Here is a 24,350-nt window from a genome sequence, read left to right on the forward strand (position 1 = left end):
GGACTCCTGTGTTTTCTTGGTCATAAAGTGCACCAAAACACTCTGCTTCCCTTTTACCATTTAACCACCTCCCCCTCTCCTCCCAAATTCCTCCTGTTCCATGTAGGTTGCCACTGTTGTTATACCTCAGACAACAGAGCTGCTCCTTTTTTTTCCAATTCCTTTCCAGTAAATAATTCATAGAACCAACCTATCCTCTATTCCTGAAAGGTGTCTTTCCAGGGCAACCACATTTCTGCAGCCAATACACCCATAACTCAACACTGATGATTCCTCAAAGAGGACTTGCTCACAGCCCCAAATGTGTGTCATCAACCAACACTTCACCTTTTCTCTCAGCTCTTATTTTAAGGGTCATTGCTGCCTTTCTACTCTGACAAACATTAAGTGAGGAGGGGGAAAGAATAAAGCAGAAATAAAGATACACTTATTATCTATTTAATCCATTTGGTAGGGAAAAATCATCATCTTGCACGCAGAGGGACTTCAGCCATTAGGATGTGACACAGATGAAGCCTCTGTCTTTCAGCAATGCTACCAGGCTGTTTCCAAGCTCAAATTTGGGATCAAGGACCAAAATGAAGGAATGCTGTAACTCCTCTCTCTCTAGCTCCATGCCAAAGGCTACGGAGATGAAATAAAAGCAGAGTTTCTATTATGAATGTAAGGAATGTCCCTGGAATGGGTACTGGTCTCACAGGCTTTGGGGGATGCACAGATGGAATCTCAGACCTGAGGTTGTGTCATTCCCAGCATCTCACCTGCAGCTCTTGGGAATGATGCTACTGAGGGAACAACAACTGCATTTCACTGTGCTACAGGAGCCCTTGGTTCAGGGAATTTAGTGAGAGGAAACCCCAACACAGGTGGAACAGGCACTGCAGAGGCTCATCTTACACAGCTGGGAAAGCAAAGTCCCCCCCCAGCCCTTCCCAGCACAAAAACCCAGGGAAGGTTTGAGCAAGGAGCTGTGTCAGGGCAGGGTCAGGTTGGATCTCAGGAAAAGGTTCTTCCCCAGAGGGTGGTTGGCACTGACCAGGCTCTCCAGGGTTTGGTCACAGCCCCAAGGTTGCCAGAGCTCCAGGAGGGTTTGGACAACACTCTGAGGGACAGGGTGGGATTGTTGGGGTGTCTGTGCAGGGCCAGGGGTTGGGCTGGATGATCCTTGTGAGTCCCTTCCAGCTCAGGATATTGTAGAATCCTATGACTCCATGACAAGGTTTTCCTCCACTTGCTAAAAAAGCATATGTTCTCCCCACTGTCTCCATTTAAAGTTACAGGAGACTGGAGCTAAGAGTTCAAATTTAATATTAATAGGGAAATGAATGTGTGTCTGAGCACAAGGCTTAGAGTAGCTCCAAGTTAAATTAGTCTGTGAATCAGTGATTTCAGTAATACCGACACACTGGTTGTACAGAACACTCTTTCAAATCACTTGATATGCCATTTGTGCAGGGCTTTGACTCATAGACCTGATTTTTAATTAGTTTTTTTTACTATAAGCTTGAAAAAGAAAATGAAGGCAGCAGTTTTTCAACATTAAGATGTGAACATTTCCTATTCAATGGGAGATATCACCTTAAAATTAAACCAGAAGGAATTATTTCTGAGCTCACACTAACTCAGTGCACATACTTGTGGCTGTTGAGTTCATGCACTTCTTAACAGTACACAAATAGCTCCTTTTGTAACAGAGCAAAAGACAAAAATACTTCTATAAATTTGAAAATATAGTTTCAAAATGACAAAAAAAGGGGCAAAAGCTGCTTACTGCTGCTAAACTTCCCAAGACTTCATGGCAACAAAGTGCCTGTCAATAACAGCCAGAGGAAAAGGGTTTCCAACTACTTTGTTACACCATATCACACTCTGAATGCTCTGATTATTTGCATTTGTATCAGCTACTTTATCTGGGGCATTTTTAAAAGCAGTATTGAATCCAGCTCCATAATTCAAGACTAACTTTTATTTCCCTAGGCCAACACAAAAAATTGAGTATTGATCTTGACAACTGCTCCTTTTTCCAGGAGCTAAATCACATCCTCTGCTGATTAACCCAGGCTCCAGCAGCTTATTTTAAGGGATGGGCTGCATTAGAGCCATTGGAATTTTTTCATATGAGGACAAACCTTCCATTACCATAAGCCTGTTCTAAGAAGAATCATTGCCACACATTTCTGGGGGGCAGATTATGGGGTTTTCAGGACTTTTCCTCCCCTCCCATTCCTTACCAAACAATTTTGCTGTCAGACTGGGGAGTTTCCTGCTTCCGAACCACAAGGTCACAAAACCTTCCTCATTTTACAGGTCACCTGTTGCCATCATCCAAAAAGGCAGAGAATTATAGAATCTTTAGGGCTGGAAAAGCCCTCTAAGATCATCGAGTCCAACCATGAAGCCACAGCACCACCATGTCCACCACTAAACCATCTCCCCAGGGGCCACATCCACACACCTTTTGAACATTTCCAGGGATGAGTGGCCTGTTCCAGGGCTTGACAACCCTCTCAATGAAGAATTTTTCATCTAAACCTTCCCTGACACAACTTGAGGCCATTTCCACTTGTTCCCTGGGAGCAGAGCCCGACCCTCATCGGGCTGCACCCTCCTTTGAGGGACTTGTAGAGAGCAACAAGGTCCCTCTGAGCCTCCTTTTCTTCAGTCTGAACAACTGATGAAGAAGCAGCCAGTGTTCTAATGGAGTGAATGGGAAGCTAATGTTCAAGGCAGCTTTCCAGACAGTATTTTAATCAGGACTAAATATTAATTGTAAAGAAAGTCTTTTCTCTGTCCCTTTATTAATATTCATTTAAATGTTACTCTCTGGTCTTGCTTTTCGCCCGAGTTCGTCCCACCAGAAGGCAAACACTTTTCAGATGATGATCCCCCCAAGATGATGACCTCAATTGCAAGCTCTGCCCTTTTCCCCCATCCACCAGAGGCAAAAAGGTCTTTCCATTATTCTGCTTATCTGTGGAAAACTAAAGAAAGAAAAAAAAAAAGCAGGGGAATAGTCAATAAGCACGGAGAAGAAAATAAGTCTCAAGCTTCCCAAAGCACACTCTGGCCAACAGAGCCCATGAAACAAGGATTTTAAAGAGCTCTGTTTATCTACAGAGGAGGGCTAAAAAACCCCCCACTGCAGTGCTGAATACAGGCACTATTGGGAACTGTATTCAAACACACCATTTTAATCCTGTTATCTCCTCAATTTACTATTCTGGGGGTAAAAACTAATGTTTTATATCTGTCTTTCCTTTAACCAACCTTCAACCCCGTGTCTGGTCTTAACCTTAAGCATTCTCTCTCTTTTCCCCATTCCCTGCTGAGTAACTCTTCCCTCTGACTGACAGTTCACTGGTTTGTGCCTCAAGGTCATTTAATCTTTTCCCGTCCTAAGTCACGACCCATCACAGTCTCTGAAAAAACAAATAACCTCAAACCCAAAACAAGCAAAAAAAAAAAAAAATAAAATAATAAAAATCATTCATGCAGGCTTTGCCATATTTTCTGGCATTTGGCTTTTCCTGGAAGGAGGCAAGCTGGGACCTAATTTCCAGTATCATTTCTAAAGATCAAATATTAATCAAGTCTTGTAATGCTGTCCTGGGGAAAACCAAAAGCATCACCAGTGGGTAACAGATGCCTGGGCACATACTGCTTATAGAAATTTGGATAAGATATTATCCAGTTTAATAAAACTTCTTTGTGCTCATTTAAAGCAGAACCTTTCATAATTAGTTTTTAGGGGTTTTATCTAATGAAAAATTTTTCAACTCCATGTAAATAACCTCCATTCAGTCTGATCAAAAATCTGAAACTCATGGATGATTTTAGTAAGAACTGCATCATGGTATAATGACTTTAAGCTCATCCTGAGCCATCCTGGCCATGCTTTTGCTCTGATTCAAGGCTGACAGTCAGAAAACAAATGAACTTTGTAAATGAGCTCCAGTTGCTTGATTTTAAGTGGAAGAAAAACATGGTCCTTCCCAATCCTTTTCTAATTTTTACTTTCATATCTAAATAAGAATCTCACTGCAACACTGAAGGCTAAATTGAAGGCTATGCCAGCACTTATTCAGCCTTCCCAGAACACAAATACTCTATGTGAAAAGAGTATTTAGTACAAGGGACATTGACTTCTCAATTTTGGAACGTTGCAGACATGTTCTGTTTATTGTTACACTGATTTCTTGCAATTTAAATAAGTAAACACTTCCCCCAGTACAGGTGATATTCTCTACTATTCCTTCTGCAGTCAATTTTGTTACCTTTATTTGTGGGCTTAATAAACAGCACAACACTAAACAGTGCAGTAAAACAGGGCTGCTCCAGTGCTTTAGTGATTGCATACAAATGTGGAGGAGTTTGGTACTTCCCTCTCTTGCTAAGGCAAAGTAATGACAAATAAAAGAACCAAGAAAATTCACTTGAAAAAAGCAGCATCACTCATCCCTCAGCTATTTAAAAACTCCTCAGTTTTCCCTGATGTCGTTCATTAGGTGCTCCCAGGAAAATCAAGGCAGCAGAGCTGTTTTCTCAGTTCAGCACATTTTTTTTAAAATCTCTACTGTGAAAGTTTTGTGTAATTATCCTCAAAATGGGGTATTTTGAAGGAGTTCCACGACATAGGGAAATTGGAATAATGAATTGCATTTTCTTGTCTATCATTTCAGTTGGCATTTGGTGCAAGTTGCACATCTTTAGCTGTTAAGTCTCTCCCTCCAAGTCCATGCTCAGACCGAGATCATTATGATTTCTCCCACCCAGTGCCCTAAAGAAAACATAAATGCCATCACCATCAATCTCAACAAGCTCTGCATGACAGCTAACATTAACAGAATGACCTTCTCCAGTTAGATTTTCATTAGGAAAATAGGATGGAAAACAGAAAGTGGCTCAGCCAATTTGAACAAATTAGCCACGTCATCCCTCTCGATGTCAGTCGATACCTGAGCTGAGCAAGGAAACTCAGCACTTTGGGACCCAGGACTAGACATCATTAAGCACAAAGTCAACATCTTGTTATTTTAACCCCTGATTTAAACCAAAGCCAGCGTCCTCTACAGGTGATGCAGAGAGGTTTGGCTGCTGCAGGGAGTGTGCCTGCAAAGGGGTGACACGATGAGCTACAGAGCAAATCTCAGCATGCTGTATCTCCATTGGCAAATGCACAGCCCCAGGCCAGGCCTGCAGTTATTTCTGGTGATGGTCAGAGAATTTGACCACACTAGTGCAGGAGAAGAAAGCCAAAGGATGAGCAGCAGAGCATGTGCCAACTTTCCTAAATAGGCTGGGACATCTTCCATGTCACTCCACGCTTTCCACAAAGCTGCGGCACAAAGCCTCTAAACATCTGATGGACAGGGCAAACACCTCTGTGTGCCAGGGCCTCATGCTCAGATTTATTTATTTTGAACCAAATCTCCTCAAACAGACACCAAATATTCACTGATTTATAACCTGTATAATAAAGGATGTGCCCCATACACACCCAACAACACAATCAACTTGCCAGGCTTCCTCCCTTGGTAGAGGAAGGGGGTGCTCCTGCTGTGGACAGTGGGTGAGGACCACTAACATTTCCCTGCTTAATCCCATCCCAGGATGGCATTTGGCTGCTCTGGATGCCTTCCTCACACTTCAGTCTTGATTATTTTGTCAGAAAAAGTAACTGGAACCAAGATGGTTTTGTGTAAGATTTCCACTGCTCAAATCCGCTTGCTGTAAAAACCACTGATTTGTGGGGAGGGAAAAAAGGTTATGGAAAAAAGAAGAGCAATCTTTTAGTCTCTGTCCTTTGTTTCTTCCACAGTAAGGACCTTGGAAAAAAATTACAAAAATGCAAACTTTGAGAAGACAGTTGCGTGCTGGAAAAAAACTGGGAGGCAGAAAAGTGCTTTGCTCATCCCCTTGCCAGGCAGAGCTTGATTTCCCTTAATGGCTAATGATTAATGTATGACAACAGAGTGCACAGCCAATATATCTGAAACATGAGGAACATGATCCTTTAGATTTTCCTGGGAAGGCTTAGAAAGAAGATAGACTCCTTCTGTCCCTGGATCAAAATTGATCCACTCCAATACGAAAGAGAAGAGGAGGATGGTGCACAGTGTTTGAACAGGTTTCTCTGTCAGAAGTGAGGAGAAGAATCATCTCCATCAAATGGAACACAAAAATGCATTTTAAAAACTAAATGCTTCCTCTTTCACCACACTGCCCTCAAACTGGTATCAGTGTCAAGGTGTTAATAAACACTCCTGATTCATTACCCAAGAACTTGTTATGCAAAATTTTGTTATGCACTTAGAGGTGAATATTAAATAACAGACTGGCCTTAAGAACAATTTTGGTTAGAAAACTCTCATCTCTGCCCATTTCAACAAAAAGCAGCCACACACTGAGGCAAAAGTTTGTCAAATACACCACGTGCATAAAACCAACACCTGCCTAGGGAATAAAATATAAACTATTCTAGGATGCATCTAAATCCATAATGTCAATTCAGATAGCACACCTACAGCAAGGATTTGTGGAGGAGCACCCATTACCCTGTGAGGAAGGGAACCAAAGTGTCCCAAAGCAGCAGCAATCCTACCTGCACACTTGGTCCTGGTGGTGAGGGGGGGCCCGGGGGGGCCTGTTCCTCCTTCCCCGGGGCGCGTGAGCAGCACCCGGATCTCGTACTCCACATCGGGGTCCAAGTGCCACAGTTTGTAGTTGGGGGAGTCCACGATGTGAGTCTCTGCCCAGTTGCCCGTGGTTGTCCGATACTCCACCTCCTTGAGGATGATGGGCCCGTCCCCGATGATGGAGTTGGCGTTGGGTTTGATCCACAGGTACGTGGCTCCCACGGCCAGGAGCTCCGGAGGGGCGATGGGAGTGGGGGGCTCTGGAGACAAAAAGAAATCAAGGAATTCTGTCAGAAAGATCCATTTTCCACTACATATCCGTGTAGCAAGGCTGTCCCCAAAATCTCTTGTCATCATCATCATCATGGTTAGGCTTCGCGAACAAAGATTTGGGAAGGGCACTACCCACGTTTGTCCCCAAAATCTCTTGTAACACAGGCACAATTTACCAAATCTTTTATAAGAATTTAATCCGTTCCTGAAAAGAACTGTACTTTTTTGCTGCTAAAAATTCAGCCCCTTTTACTGGGGGTAGTATTACCAATTCAGAAACACCTGCAGTAACCACAAAGCAACCTCTGTTTAAAATAAAACACAAAAGTCACTTCTAAAAGATCACAAGGTTTATACTTGTTCCCTCTTTTAAGCATCTGAGCAATAGCACTCAATATAATACTGGAGGGTGAGGGGGCAGAAGGAAGTCTAATTTAAGACAAACGAGTGCATTTAACGTATTCCATGAATGAAAAGGCTCCAGTACAGCCCTTTCTCTGCCCTGTGACCTGACACAGAAGAATATCCCAATCACTGATCTGTGGTTCAGCCACATTCTCATGCTTAACATGGCACAATTAGCAGTGAGTGGAAAACTCAGATCACTTGTTCATTTTCTGATTTCAACAAGCAAAATCCAGGTTAAAGACGGGATGTAATTTCTAAGTAAAGCACTGGCTGTGTGTTTGAGACAATCCTAGCAAATTTAAACACTAGAGATCTTCCCATGACCAGTGATACCACAAATGGCTTAAACTGGGGCTCCTGAAAACTGAGAACTAAGAAAACCTCGAAGGCAACAGTGAATCGACACCTCCTGTCATGTTTCATTGCAAAGCTTCCTTAACCTCACAAGCAAAGGTACTCAAGAAAGTCTGCATGAGACTTGAAGAGGGTCTGGATGTCTGAGAAGCAGCATGAGGAGGCAGAACTCGGCTGCTGAGCATCACCTCTGTGAGAAAAAGCAAAGCAAGCTGATAAAAGACATCTCAGCAGCTCCCTTTGATGGGAGCTACAAAAAAATAAAATACAATCTACAGAGCTCTGGCTGCCTGCCTGATTTTTATTATTCCTTTTCTCCTCTCCGTCAGTGTATAAATAACACTTGCAATACTGGAAACCACACGAACAGTGTACACTTTGTGGTTTGGAAAACCTGAGCTGAACTGGGCAGGATCATGAGCAATTTCCTGGATCTCATCAAGTCTTCCCTCTGCTCCACTCTGATGTGGTTTGCCCTCAGCCCAGAGGACACAAACTCTATTCTCTTATGAAGATAAGGTGACAAAAAAGAAGGTTTTTATCATGAGGGTGCTGAAACACTGGCACAGGTTGCCCAGAGAAGCTGTGGCTGCCCCATCCCTGGAAGTGTCCAAGGCCCGGTTGGATGGGGCTTGGAGCAACCTGGGCTGGTGGAAGGTGTCCCTGCCCATGGCAGGGGGTGGGATGAGATGGTCTTTAAGATCCCTGCCAACCCAAACCATCCTGTGATCCTCATCTCAGAAAAAGAAACCTATAAATGTAACAACATACCAATAATTTAAAGTTCCATGAGAGTTACTCTAAATTCCTCTTTTAAAGGTGATCCCTCAAAGAACCCGGAAAACTGAAACAATGCAGGACCCACAAAAACGTGGAAGGAAAAAGTTTGAGCACCCCATAACAGGAAGAAGATTCTTGCAGATTAACATCTGCTCAGTGAAGAGAAACAAATGCACAGAAACCTTTATTATACAAAATGATCAACTGAAATGTTACTTAATTTCATTTCCTCTGGCTAATACTAATTACAAGGAGCCCTGCTACCTCCTAGGGATTGACTGCAGGAGTTGTACATTGTACCTCTGCAAAAAAAAAAAAAAGCAATCTGAATTGTAATTGCAGCAGGAATCCAACATTTACAAAAACAGTGACACCAGCTATGTTTTCTGTGGAATGTTTATTTTTGTTTTTACTCTGTCCTCTTCCCCTAACTCCTGCCAGAATCTCTTTATGCTATGAAATGCCAAGCTGATTATGTTTTGACTTACTGAGGTTATTTCTCCAAGAAAACTGTTTTCAAGAAACGCATGCAGATACGTTTTCATTAAAAATCAAATTATTATAAATCACAAGCAGCTTATTACTTGTTTCCTGGTGCAAGACAATTAAAAGACAGACTCAGTGATTTTTATTCCCAATGCAGAAATGACATCTTACAAGTCACATCACAAGACAAATGAAATATTAAACTCCATTCTCCTGGGCTGCACATTTCAATAGCAACGTGATCCAGGTTTCTTTGGGATTTGATGGCAAGTTAGAAGAGATTTATGGGACTGAGCTTAATTAATAGAGCAGTTTATCCTGCTGAACAGACATGAAAATCTCATCTAACAAGTTTAGAAACTACAATTGCCAAACTGATTTAAATTAAGATGTCACACAGCATTACCATCTTCTCTATTTTAGTCCAAATCTAAACCTTCCTCACCAAACAGAACTGTAATGGTGGGTTTCTCCCTTCCCCTCGCCCCCATTAATTTTCCCCTTTCTGTACCATTTGAAAAACAGGTGCTGTAAAATATTCTAAAACTAGGAATTTAAAGTGTTGCTCCCATTTTCTGAATTTAAGAAATTAAGATAAGCAGCCATTACAATAGTTACTCAGGGCTCAATCCCACCTCACTGAAAATAATGAATTCTTTCCTACTGGCACCAACTGGAGAAGCAGCTTTTTTTTAATATCACTGTGCCAAATGACTACAAGTGATCTAAACAAGTTATCCATTATTTAGCAAACTGGCATAGAAAAAAGGCCCATTTTTTGCCCTGTGTTCCAAACCCCACTTGTCAGTCACAGATGACCAGCCTGACATTACGAGCTCACTGTTTTAATTAAAATCTCTATGGGACCTTGATTAAATAAACGTGGTGACAGATTGGCCTTTTACACATGGAAGTGTGAACAACAGTATTTTAAGCCCCATTTCATGCCAACACTATTTTATATTACAGGCTTTGTCTTGCCTGTTGCTCCTTTTCAGGCATTGTCTCATCCCCCTCCAGACAGGGAGGAGGAAGCCACTGGTACCCCAGGAACAAACACATCTGGAACTGGATTGCTGCAGCTGGAATATCCACCCTGAATCCCAGACTTGGGAAGGACACAGAAAAATCATGGGAGCTCTCTTTTAAGGAAACAAAAGTAGTAGTACAGGCTCAAAAAAAGGGGGTTATTGACCACGAGTAGATTTTATTGTATGTGCAAAGCGGGTCCAGTTGTGCAGACACAAAGGGAATTTGGGATGTGCCTTTGTCCTCCCACTGGAAAAGGAAATACGGCTCAGAAGGCTGAACACTGTTAGAGTTGTAAAATGACATGAATTTTACTAATACAGAGCGTGAGAAAACAAAACTATCAGGAGGCACAAACCAGAAACCACACAGAACCACAGAGTGTCTCGAGCTGGAAGGAACCCATGAGGATCATCAAATCCAACTCCCTGCTCCTCACAGAACCACCTAAAACTCCTAAAACACGTAGTGACAGGACAAGGGGTGATGGTTTTAAACTGCCAGAGGGCAGGGTTAGATGGGACATGGGGAAGGAATCCTTCCCTGTGAGGGTGGGGAGGCCCTGGCACAGGTTGCCCAGAGAAGCTGTGGCTGCCCCTGGATCCCTGGAAGTGTCCAAGGCCAGGTTAGACAGGGCTTGGAGCAAACTGGGCTAGTGGGAGGTGTCCCTGAGCTTTAATGTCCTTTCCAACCCAAACCATCCATGACTAACATCATCATCCAGACACTTCCTGAACTCTGAAAGGCCTGGTGCCACCAACACTCTACTTCCCAACTATTATGGAAAACACATGTACTTTACTCTTGGGCAACAGTTCCTGAGTGTTTCTACTCTACCACTGGAATATTTCTCTATTTGACTCTCTAAGCAATTTTCAGATGATGGAAGAAAAATGGGTTCCATGAATCCTGAAGATGCAACTGGGAAGAGTGAAAAACTAGAGAAAAATCCTTGTCACTGTCTCCTGGGAAATAACTCATAAAAAAAAGACAGTATAGAAAATGTAATCTTAAAGCAGCTGCAGAAACCTCTTAAGCTATGGATTTTATATTAATAACATTCAATTTTTTTTTAATTACTACCTTGTTCATAACAAACCCACCTGATAACTCATACAGCCAAGGTGACCATGAACTCTCATTTGCATGGGATGGGCTAGGGATGGTTTTAGACAAAAAGAGCCCCCAGTGCTACAAAACTCTGGTACATGACCAAGTTCAACAATTCTGTTTCTGAAGTGCCACCCTGGGCTCCCTCGTTTCGTTCCTGTTTTGTTTTCTCACATGCACACAACATACAGCACGGGTCTAAAAATAACATCAGAAGAGACACATTTTTTTCTTATCCTCTGGGGAATGGAGAGGTGGGATGGGAGCTGCTCTCAAAAGACATTTGCCTGACAAGCAGGGTCTGTGTTTTCAAACATGATACTGCTTATTCCCCTACTAATGGGAATTGTAAGCTTTTCTCACCACGTCCCAAATGAGCAGCTGTGGACTGTGCCTGCCAAATGGATAAGGATGGCACTGGAAGGCAAGGAAACCAAATTTCAAGCTCCTCAAAACTCTTTTTAAGCAAAAAAAATACAGAACAAAATGCATTTATAGAGTTTTGTACAAAAAGCAAGACTGTCTGAGCAGCATCCTTCCAGTTTTACACCACAGCAATGAGCAGACTGATCCCTGAATGTGGGTATTTATACTGGCAGTGTTTATCAGCACACTTTTACCACTGCCACAAATGCAGCAGGTGAATTTTGTTTTCCAGTGATTGTCCAAACTTCCACTTATTGCACAAAAAAAAAATTTTACAGTATTTAACGAGATGATTTCACTGTGCTGACACTGCACTAATAGTTTTTGTCTAAAGGAGAGAGACTCAGATGTGTCTCACAGTGATGTGACAGCTTGACAGCAGTGGCACGTGCCAACAGGTTTGAAAGATTCTGCCAGAGCATCAGTAAAATCATTCCTTAATTCACCTGGACAGGTAAATTGCACCAGTGAATGGTGTGGTCTGTGCCCAAAGAAAAGTGCCCAGCACCAATTCTGATGTGAACAATCCTGAATATTTAATTAAAGCCAAAATCCAGAAAAGCCAGAGAAGAGGAAGACTGAGGATTCCCACAGCCTGTAGAACGAGGGCTGTGGTTTCACAGGTTTCTATATTTTAGAGGTGCAAAAGCCTTCTCTGTTGGTCTTTGCATCCCATTATGAAACAGAGCAGTTCCAACAGGAAAACTCCACCCTGACACATCTCTAATCTATTCCCATACAGGTCTCTTCCTGCCCCTGTTGAGATCAACACCACGTCCACCCTCCTGAACCACCAGCCATGGAATGTTTGTGTGCTCAGTAATCAAAGGACCCTTTTAGCTCTTGGCAGGTTGGGTACCCAGCTGAAGAGCTGGGACATCAGAGCAGCAAGCAGGGGGCTGCTTTAGACACTGTTGTACTGTGCTATGGATTATCACATTTAATGTCAGCACTCTCCATCTGATGCTTCTTCCCAACACAAATTTATTAACAGAGCGATCAGTAACTTCAGTCCTCTCTGAAACAGAATCCTCATGTGCCTCAACATGTGATGTGCTTTTTTCCTTTTGCTTTTCCCTTAAGAGCTGGTGCTTCTGCCTGCAGGGGCCTCAACACACGTTTCATGTATGAGGAGGGAGAGAGAAAACAAAAACGAGCCAGAAAGATGTGAAAGAATTGAGCAAAGTGGTCAAAGAATCAGCACAACAGCAATGAAAAACGAGATGAGCAGATCCCAGGGGACAGCAATCAATAGCACCAAAGAAAGGAAACGGAGCAAGAGACAGTGTTTGGCAGGATACTCGTCTTCTAACATCCCCAAAGCCTCAAATTCAAACAGAGTATTCCCTTTAGAGCTCACAACAGCATAGGTGCAGTCTTTATATAGGAAGGGAGAAGTTGCTGCAGCCTGCTGAAAACGAAGAACACATATTCTCTGTGTGTTATCCCCTTAGGAAGCAGGGGAAATGCTCCTTGGTGAGTTGAACACATATGTTCTCAATTAAGCAACTGGGTTTAAAGAGAAGAACACAGCAAATGCTTACGGGAGAAAACCTCTTAACCATTTCCCAAAGGCACTGCAGTCACAGAATCACGGAATCACAGCATCAAAACCAGGTTGGAAAAGACCTCTGAGATCATCGAGTCCAACCATGCAAGGCAGCTGGAACAAATCCTGGCTGAAGGAAGTTCATCTGTCCCAGTGTCATCTCATCAAACAAACATTTCCAAAGTCCAGCAAGAGCTGGCACAGCTCCACTGCCTCCTGCCAACCCTTCCAGTGGTGTCCCAGGCTGAAGGAGAGGGACACCAGACACCAAGTGGGAATTACAGCAGAGCACTGTTTCATTAGCATTTCACACTATTTGTGCCTCAGAAGCTTAGCCTGAATCCCACCAGAGCCTCAGAGGACGCTTTCATTCCCTAATAAAGAAGAAAATAGCATCGGATTAGTTGAACAGTATCTCATTTCCCAGCGTAAATTAAGTGAATTAGATGGAAGAGTCTGTGTTCTAATTGTAAAGCTTATTACAAGAACTCACATAGATTAGAACTGAATGCTTCTCTTTGAGCCATCATTTGTACTGTAGCACAGTTAAAAAAGGTGACTGTAGACTCTCCCAGGGCTCAGCACTGATGTGTAGGAATGTCGTGTGTTGCAGCAAAACACATTCCTGAGCCCTGTGCATGGAGAGTGCCAGAAGGCAACCTTTCCCACATGGATAGGGGCACTGCCCTCCACAGTGCTCAGGAAGGCTCTGTAGGTAATCTCCAAGAATGACAAACTCCCCAGGGCTGGAATCATGGACAATTAACTCACAGTTTTAAAGTGCATGTAATTGTCTGAGTTTTTCAACTGCAAAACAGCTACAAAAACACATCAGGAAGAAGAGGAGAACATGCTTCTTGTTGCTCATGGAATGTCAGAAAGAGACCTTTCATGGACCACAAGAGGCTCAACACAAAGACTTTAGTGCATCCATAAGCTGATTAAAAACGACCTGACTTCTACTTCGTAGGTTTTGTGTGTTCTAACCTGTACTAATTATCTCAGGTTCCCTTTTGTAGTCAGAGGAGAGAAATGGGCTCATCCTAAGGTATGTATCTAAGATAAAATTAATCCCTCCATCTTTTGACTGCTATTAAAATATAAGTGAGATGCATTTAACCTCCTTTGCTCTTATGTTCTCAGCACTTGGCCTTCAGTGTGAAATTCAGTCAGGTAATGGATCAGTCAGTCTATTAAGGGGGAAGCTGAGAAATAATACTGAGCACCTGCAAGCCCCTTGAATTCTCCCTGAATGTCCTCACCCAGGGCAGCAGAACTCAGATGCTGCAGTCTAAAAGCACCACATGAAGATAAATGGTGATTCTTTCCTCCGGAAAAGATGAGCACAACTCACTTTCCTTTTATCTGTTCAGCCAGAGCGTGCACTGGTGACAGTGATGCCCTTTGATTTAATAATTCAGTGCTTAAAGTGCTTGTCAAAGAAAGAATTTCATTCTCTTACTAGGACTGTTCTGAGGCTGGAGCATCTTGGTCCCAACTGTTGAGATTGTGCCATACACAGAAAAAAGGTTCAAGTTTCACTTGACCAAAACACCAGTAAAAATAAAAAGACCATGACTTTCTCTGTCCAGCATCTGACTGCTCCATTTTGATCCACCAGGATCATGTCCAGTGTGCTTAACCAAGTCCTGTTCTCCAAACTCAGCCTTGATACATTTTCCTCCCAAAACAATTAGTAATTCTGAATTTTTGCCACTTCCCTCATTTCTTGGACTTGCCAAGCACATCAGGTATGTGTGGAGTACATCATTTTATATTCATCTTGAAATGACCTATGAAGAAGGACAAGTTTGTGTTTAACATACAAACATATCCGAATACAGTATGAGAACTAAGAGATATGAAAATACAGGAACTTTCAAGAAACTCTGGTCAAAACAGTGATTTCTCCACTAGAAATTACTGCAATTGCACATTCACCAACTGCCTTTAAAGTTGCAGTTACTCCTGAGCCTGTGTCTGAGTTCTCTTACCCCCAGGTGACAAATCCCAAGGTTACTATAATCTTTTCATATTTCCAATCCACACTTCTTCCTTCAGCAGCCAGTTCTCTCACACTACAATATGAAAAATCAGTCTATGGGAGGTTGCTCTTCCTTAATGGCTCCACCAAAGACATGGAGAACTTCATCCACACCCTACTAACACGAGGGGCCTCTCCACCAGGCAGCACCCAAGGGCAGCTTTAGCTCTCTCTCATGTTTCTGACTCCATGGACTATTTGAGCTCATACATCACATGTTATTAAATATGTTTCAGCTTTCTGCATGAACAAGCTGCTAATGTCCCACAGGGATTGAAAATGTAACCTCAACAAGCACCAAAAAAAAAAAAACAACGTAGAAAGGCAGGGAATAAACACATAAAGCATGAAACATGTAATTTGGGGTCAACTCAAGTTCAAGCAGCTTCCTCAGTTGCTATGCTACCAGTGATGGTGGTGGGATAAAGACAGAGGCAAAAGGATTTTACAGCTTCATCTCTAGTGGCTATTTAGCAACTTTTGCTCCCTGGCACATCTCTGTGTGCAGGATGAAGGATTGTTGGTCTCTAAGCTGCTGAAATGGCAAGTGACTGGAGGTATTGACTACCAGGAGGCAGCATGGAATGGTTTGTCTGGATTGATTAAGTGCCTTAATCCATAGCAACCTGCCAGGTTTGCAGGAAAAGCCTGAGGCAGGATTCTTTGTTTCATTTAAAGGAAAAATGGGGAAGCAAACAGGAAGCAAACATCCTCTCTGCCCTTTCCCTCCCTGCCCAGCACCTGGGGATGTGCAGAACAGACAGTGAGGAGAACTGAGGAACAGCCAGGCTGGAGTTTAAACTTCAGAGAGCACCATGGCTGTGATTTACAGACCCAACCATGTCCAGTCCCACTGGTGCTGATCTCCCAAACATCTGTACCCCAGAGCTTAAGGAGTGAGGACACTGGTGTGTGCACGTGCAGGGCACCCCAAGGAACTGCCCCCAGCTCATCCTCCCAATATTCTGGTGAAGGAAGTCTGGGTATGTTGTTTTATAACTGGAAGTAATGATTAATGGATGGCTGTAGGGCCAGAGATTGAATGTAGACTTGTGTTCCAGCCTACAGACTTTATGACCTCCTACAAAGAATTGTATGCCAGGCTTGACACACAAATTTAGGGTTTTTCAGTCCATAAAAAGAAAAATGTTCTCGTTTAATCATTTATTTTCCTGTGACAGATCCGTGAAAAACACTGATCACAGCTGACCATGAGGAGGCAAGTCAAATCTGACTTAAAAAGGAGCTGATGCTGGAACAGTAGATTGCAAATGTGCCAACAGGGATCTTGGAGAGACAACCCCGGAGGAACTTTCAACCAATGTACCTCCATCACCTGAACCAGCATCTAACAAACTATCTGGGCAACCAAGTCTCAGAGTGGGTGGTCACCTGAGAGCAGCTTTGCTTGACAGTAATCTCAGCAAGAATGTGATCTCAGCATTCATTTGAAACCTGGATGAAGCAGAAATGACTAATTTCCAAAGGAACTTTGTGGAAAGTTCATTTTGAGAAGTCATTCTTTCTGTCTTAATGGACTGAAATTACAGACTTCATTCAAATTTCAAAGTTTTCCCCTTTTTCTTCCTTCCCTGGGGTAAGCACAGATGTACACCCTGGGAAACCTGAAGAAACTACTTGAATAACTGGATATCAATGATATTTAAATATTCCTCATGCAGATTCCAAAACATTCACAGCAATAACACCTGCAGAAATCGTCCTATGGTTTTACACCTGAAGTAGCACATCTCATCCCAGAAATCCAACACAAGGATTAATCATCCTTCCACTTTTATTAACCACAAAGTGTGAGAAAGAGCCAAGCTGCTGCCAATAACTGTTCTGCCACTAAGGCCATGCTGCTTATACAGTTGTATGAGCAACTTAATAATTTATTACAAAATCTGTATGGAGAGTCTTTGCTTGTGGTGGTAAAATAAAAAAAAATCAGTGTCCAGCAAGCTCAGCACCAGGAAGAACAAGTTCCATGGCAGTTTCCAGAACACAAAGGGATCTCTTCCACCTCTAAGTCATAAGCCAGTCCCTCTATCTAATGTAAAATATGCAAAAGGGAAGAAAGTCTGCCTGATACACAGAGATGTAACTCCAAAACTCAATGTTTGCATTAATACTTCTGTGTTTCGACTCTTTTTTCTGGAGAAAAGGAACAACCTTCCTACTTCTGAATGTACTTGCAAGAATATGTGACAAGCAATCCTATTAACCCTAAAGACCTGAAGGCCATCAGAGATCCAGGATATTATAGTTTTACTGCCTTGTCATAAGTCCCCCAATATTCCCAAGGATGTCTGCAATTAGTTAAGGAATTCTTTTTGTTACATCCTTACTCACTGCTGTGTTATCCCTGAGTCAGTTAAAAAAACCCCCAAGATCTACTACCAGATAAATCTTGCAACTTGTTTAGGCTTTGCAAGAGCTGCACCATGGCTTATGGAGTTTAGATTACAGGGCTGAAGGGATTTTTAATGGGTCCTGTATCTGAAAATCAACTTGGGTCCTGCACAGTCAGGATCCACCTGCGTTTGGGGTTATTTCCCACCCACCCAGACCTCAAGACAGCTTCCTTGAAAGAAAAACCCTGCTATAAAATATATGTTCCAGTGGTAGAAATGGTAGGTTGAAAGGTTTTATAAGAGAGGTGGAAGACAGATATTTCCTGTGCTACAAACTTCCTAAAACACAACCTGCAGATGTCCAGGCAATGCCTGCACATATGACCAAGCAGACTGCTGGTGGTTTCCTCACTGAAGCAAACACTTCTGCCCGGAGTTTTCTGCTCACAATATATTATCAACCCCCCCAATCAATGCAAATTGAACCTGGGCTTTCCTGAAAAAGTGCAGATTCAATTTGGATTTACTGATTTAATCAGCTGAGAGTTCCTTACACAGCCTGCTCCCCTACAGGCACACATTGACTAAGCTCCTGAGATTCTGCATGTGCTGCAAAAGCTAAAAACGGGGGGGAAGAGGATGGTAAATCTACTAGGACATGAGGGAAGTTCTTTTTTAACATCATTAACAGCAGTACAAAGCTCATACTGATGGATCCTCTCAGGATGATGCACATTGGTACCCAAGCTTTGATCTGCCGGTTTCTAATCCCTGTATTCCCCAAGTACAGCTCCCAACAGGTCAAGGACCATCAAGAAACAGCAACACACACAAGTTTTCTGGCTGAAACAAGGACACCAGGCTACCTGAGCATGAGGCCAGACCTGGTGAAGCACTTCACTGCAGCAGAGCGGGACTGCAGGTCACTGCCGAGTGAGAGAAGTGGATTCCACGTGTTCATAGAATCATAGAATCAGCTGGGTTGGAAGGGACCTCTGAGATCATCAAGTCCAACCCTTGATCCGCTACTGCTGCAATTGCTAGACCATGGCACTAAGTGCCACACCCAGTCTTATCTTAAAAACCTCCAGGGACGGAGAATCCACCACTTCCCTGGGCAGCCCATTCCAATGTCTGATTACTCTCTCTGTAAAGAAATTCTTCCTAATATCCAACCTAAACCTCCCCTGGCACAGCTTAAGACTGAGCCCTCTTGTCTTGCTGATGGTTGCCTGGGAAAAGAGACCAACCCCCACCTGGCTACAACCTCCTTTCAGGGAGTTGTAGAGAGTGATGAGGTCTCCCCTGAGCCTCCTCCAGGCTGAACAGCCCCAGCTCCCTCAGCCTCTCCTCATAGGACTTGTGTTCGAGTCCCTTTACCAGCCTAGTTGCTCTTCTCTGGACCTGCTCCAGCACCTCAATGTCCTTCCTGAACTGAGGGCCCAGAGCTGGACACAGCAATCGAGGTGTGGTCTCACCAGTGCTGAATACAGGGGAAGAATCACTTCCTTGGACCTGTTGGCCACACTGTTCCTGAGCCAGGCCAGGATCCCATTGGCCTTCTTGGCCACCTGGACACACTGCTGGCTCATGTTCAGCTTCCTGTCAATCCAAACTCCCAGGTCCCTCTGTTCATATCTGTCCATACCTGCAGCATTCGTGTTGCTGGGATGTCTCCAGCATCAGGGTGATCAGCACTCAAGAAAGAGCCTCTAACACCCAACAGTTCGTACTCAGCACACGTGGACAGCCAGAACTGTGAGCAGCAGTGAGGAGTGTGAGCCGGCAAGACAGGCTGCAGTCTTTGTGCATTATCAGCCTTTTACCAAGTACTTTGTAGTCATAACAACAAAATTGAGAGATGCCAATTACCATAACAGTGAGCACATAATTAGCAGCAGCCTGAACAACTTGTCATCCTGCAAAAACTGAAGAATCAGCACCCGAAATGCAAAGTGACCAGCACAGGAGTCGGCACAAAAAGTTTTCTTCCGACGTCAGAGCTTTGAATCGTGATTTGGAAAATTATTTTTCTCCTTTGTAAGGAACGTTTATTGCTTGACACAAGGACTGTACTTCTTCACGCAGCAGAGAGGTTATTATGCTTAATTCCATTATTCTGGGATTTGAAGCGTGGATGGATAAACAAGATCAGCAAGGAAGTGCCGCAGAGTTTGGAGATCTAAGTTTTGAGCTCTAGAGCTGCATCTTTCATGTTGAAGCGAAATATCAAAGGTTGATTATGCATTTGCTACGTACATAAAATGGAGTTGGAACACATAAGGGCTTTTTTCCCCATTATTTAGTACGTGTGGAATTCCTGCTGATGCAGATCAAAGCAAAATTTTAAGCAGAGGAGTCACTGTATGAGCTGTCACATAAATCATCAGGAATGTCTGTTAGTGATTTTATCACTACATAATTATCAAATTGGGGTCAAAATTCCCCCTTCACACTGTCAGTAATCCCTGTCAGGTACCTGGGGAAACATTCAATTCCTACACATCTCAACATGAAACAGGACTGCAGTGTTTCATTGGAATAAAGCAACTGTGGGAAGAACAGCAACACAAACCTCTAGAACAGTCTTGTTCAACTGTCTGGAAGGACCTGACCTGAGTAAGCACAGCAAAGAATTCAGCTCTTCCAGTTCTCTTCCATTTCTTTCCTGTCTTTACAAGCAGAAACCTACACTGTCAAAACAAAGTCCATTTAATGCCTGATGAGATCTTTCTTCAGTGCCACAAAAAAAACATTTATTGCTCAAACTTGTAAATTTACATTGGCTTGGAGCCCAAATACAAAACCCTGGAAGTGAATTGTTGGACATAATCACCTAGAGAAAAAATATTATAGGTCAAATCTTACCCAAAATACTTGCACAAGGGAAGTTTACTGCTTGGTAAGGCTATTTAACCCAAATTCTTTTGCTCCAAAGCAAATTCCTGTTGCTTGACTCCGAGGTGTCCTTAAAAACAATAGAACATCTCCTGAGTTGAGAGCAGGCATGTACAGATTGTGGTGCAGTGCTTGGCTTTGGTGAATAGCTTTGTTAACCATTCATCAGCTTAGCTCCTTGTAGATTTGCTTAATTATTTAAGAAATACAAAGTTAATTTGGCTCTGGGTCCAATTCTTCTCTAGTTTATGCTGGTGCAAGTCCAAAATAAATGGAGATACCACTGTTATGCAAATAAGCCAAGTTTCTGCTCCTTTGTTCCTCAGTAATCTGAAATGATGATTCCTTATCCTTCCCAGGCAAGCTGAGGGGAACCAGCACCAGAGGGAACTATTTTCTAGCAGAATCTGCACTGTGCCTGCTCAGAACCCATTTGTTGCTTAGTAGGACCCTGGCACAGCTCCACAGTCCAACGAACACAATTAAAAATGACTTGATGAATTTAGTCTATTGAACAGGTGGCTGTAACCAGTCTGGAGGGAAGAACATTATATGCCAGCTTGAAATACTTGATGCTTTCTAGAACTGTTTAAACAACAATAGGTTCTCTGGACCTGAGCACAGATACATTGCAAACATCCCAATCCCATTAACTGATGGCTGCCAAAAACTCTGCAAATACCAGGAGCAAAAAGGGGGAGCGAGGGAAAAAGTACCTTCCATAACACAAATATTTAATCAGGTCCTGGGGTATCAGGAAATGGGAGATGAGGAAGGAAAGGACACTGCTCAGTGAACAGAGTTGCTGCAGGCAGCAGAGTGAGCCTGCCTCCCAGGGTCTGGCTGGGATCCCTAACAAACCCAGGGAAGAGCAGAGCCAGCAGCTCACAGTCAAAACAGGCAGTGCCAACTGGATAAAAAGCGACTGGAGACAAAAAAAATTGTTGGGGAGCTTGTCAGACTGACAGGCCCATGCTGATGATACCCAGAGCTGCCTCTCTGGGGCACAGAGGTACAATAATAGGGTTTTAAATAGAGTTGTCTGATGGTGGTTTGTGATAAGATTACACAAACCCCTGATTTTGAGAAGTGTGCAATAATTTCATAAAAGGAAAGAGCTGAGCTAAACCCATCTGGACCTCCTGAGCAGCTATGGTTGGTTCATGCACAGGTATTCTACTCCCTAAGCAAAACATTACAGGATTTCATTTCCAGCAGAGTTAAAGTGATGGAATAACCAGAAAAGGGCATACTGGGAGTAATGGAACAGATACAGAATCAGCCCCAAAGCTGTAACAAAACCCTCTGAAATCTGAAACTTTAGTACAAGTGTTCTTGATTATTAAATGTGAGACGAGGAAAACGGTGGAAATAAATCCGCTGCTTTCATCCAACAAAATCTATTTCAAAAGTTCTCCCGGAGAAGGCACCGGCTCTTGAATACTTTATATTATATGTACACCTTCAACTCTGCTGCTGATCTTGACAGCTGCACTTTAATTTGTGTAACTCTTATTGGAATTTGAGTAAAATATGGAATACAGAGAATCTGCAAAGTGATTTAGAGCCGTTACATCCACATCTGCCACCGGCTGCCAGTTTGAATGAGATCGGCACACAACTGGCAGGCACTCAATTCATTGGTAATAAAACCCATGGCTGTACTTCCCTGGGATCTACCAATATTCACTGTATAAAAGCAAGCTGCCCTGAAACATGGACAGGAAAATTGAGATGAATTCACACAGAACCTACGAGCTTCAGTGCAAAGAAAACAGTGGTCCACTTATCCTGATATTATCGTAAATGCCTCAACTTTATCTAAGAATGTAAATCACCTCTCTGCACGAATTCAAAAACTTCTCAATGATACAAAGGCAAGCTGTAAGTTAGAATTAAGAGGATGTATGTTCCAGGGAGGAACAAGTGATTCACATACACGCACCCTTTTTGCTTTTTATAGTGTTCTCGGGAGCTCGTTTGGAATTTACTGTGCATGGAAATGCCAAATGAATTTCAAGTGCTGCCTTAGCTGCCAATCCATCACACCACCCCTTGCAATCTTAACTTGCAGCTCCTGACTGCCTGTGGCACCAGCTCTGGATTCCAGTCCTTACATTCAGATGGTCTTGTTATCCTGTGGAAAGCACTGTATTAACATTTCATCCCACCTCCCAAATAAGGGGGGCTCGCAGTGGAACATTTCCCAAGGTTTTATAATGGAAACATGAACACACTGGAGGCTACAAATGAGCTCTGTTCCACAGCAGTGGGTTTCAATATCAAAATGACTTTTACAGATAGTTATTAAGTTTAATCATGAGTTTAAAGCCCTTCTTTATGAGACATTACCACAGCAGGCAGGAGCAGACAAAAAAGGGGACACTGCTGCCTGTTCCATCTTATTCCTTGGTAAAGCCTCATATTCCAGAGGGTGAGCAGGAACAACTGGAAGGTCAGCAGGCAATGTCTCCTGCCACCCCTGATGCAAGGGGAAGGACTTCTTTTGCTGGGAAATCCAGCACAAGGCATCTGTAAGAGCTGTAGGAGCAGCTGGACACCCTCCAGTAGTTCAGGGTCCTGAGAGGCAGGAACAATCATTGAGTAGGATCATAACCCAGGTGTCAGGACAGAAGACTTTGGCCTGTTCAAGGTTCTGCCTGGAAGAATCCCATAGGTCCTGGAGGGAAGAGTGGTCCAGGAGAACTGGCTGATTTCCAGTGAACACCTTGTCAAAGCTCAACATGAACTGGCAAGTTGCTCGTTCAGTGATTACCACAGACAACCGGGAATTGGTGGAACTGGTTCAGGGTTGTGCAGAGCACACCCAGCTCCCAGTGACACACACAACTCCAGAGTTCAAGGAGATGTACAGTAGCCTGAAACACTCAGGACTGGGGAAAACACTGTACCTAGTGAAGCCAGAGAGGGGTCAAATCAGGTCCAGTGAGTTGCTGGTAGTTCCACAAGCAGACTGACAATTTTGTGCTGGCACAATACTTTTCTTCACCAGAAAGCCAATATTTCCCCAATGGCTTTGTGGGCATGTTCCTCACAATTACTGCCATAATTTACACTTTTATGTTTAAGCCTGTTTTCACTGCAGGCATAAACAAGGTTTTGATTTTTAAAAGGTTTGGACTTTTAAAGATGGGCCTGTAACACCTGCTAAAAGGAACTCACAAAAACTAAGAACAGGTCTCCAGCTTCTTGAAAATATATATTAAAAAAAAAAGATAAAAAGCAAACAAACCAATTTCTTTGCATTATTCCACACAAGGAAGCAAAAATATTCTGAAGAATTAAAAGTAGATCATGATATGGTTTGTCCTACCAACATAAGGGATGCAAAGGCTTTCATTAAGCTTTAATTGTGTGAAGACAGCAGGCAAAGTAACAGATCATGGAGAAAGCAGCACACACAGGGCTCCCATGGCACAGTCCCACAGGTATCCCAAGCTGTGCCTGTACTATGTGACCAGACTAAAATCCACAAGCTGGTATCCACAATTAGCTAACTTGACCCACATGGCCTTTTCAAGTATCTTTTAAGTGCCTTTTACTTGAATTATGTGTTACAAACCCCTTCATTTCTTTGATTCATTAAGTTCAGTAACAGCAGTATCTGCCTCTTCAATCAGCAGAATCCCTCAAGAGACCCAAGGTAACCACACAAAAGGAGCACAGGCACATGAAAGTGGAGATTTTAAACATTTCATCTGATACAATTAATTACTCAGCTCAGTTAATTTACCACTGAATCTTACCCAGTTCTTATCCTCGGAAATCACAGCACAGATTTAGATTCTAAGCCTGTGAATCAACATTTTCTGATCAAAAGACCCAGTGCTGAAATTCTAGACACCATTTACTTTCTCGGGACAACAAGCTCCTGCAGTTGAGCTAAGGCAGAGAAGGGAGGAAAAGAAAGAGAGAAAGAAAAAAAAAGAGAGAAAGGGAGGAAAGAAGGGAGGAAAGAAGGGAGGAAAGAAGGGAGGAAA

General features: G+C 43.0%; 1 protein-coding gene across 13 annotated transcripts in view; it reads right to left on the minus strand.

The window, feature by feature from the left end:
- The window catches only part of PTPRT (protein tyrosine phosphatase, receptor type T), a 443,814-nt gene that overhangs the window by 214,518 nt on the left and 204,946 nt on the right, over positions 1–24,350 (minus strand). For all 13 annotated transcript variants that reach the window (XM_027693979.1, XM_027693977.1, XM_027693980.1 and 10 more), the window contains exon 7: positions 6,602–6,895. In XM_027693979.1, coding sequence (XP_027549780.1) covers positions 6,602–6,895 — 294 coding nt within the window. The remainder of the gene's footprint in view (positions 1–6,601; positions 6,896–24,350) is intronic.

The sequence above is a fragment of the Neopelma chrysocephalum genome, unplaced genomic scaffold, assembly GCF_003984885.1.
Source record: "Neopelma chrysocephalum unplaced genomic scaffold, ASM398488v2 Primary Assembly neopelma1_94, whole genome shotgun sequence".
Lineage (NCBI taxonomy): Eukaryota > Metazoa > Chordata > Aves > Passeriformes > Pipridae > Neopelma > Neopelma chrysocephalum.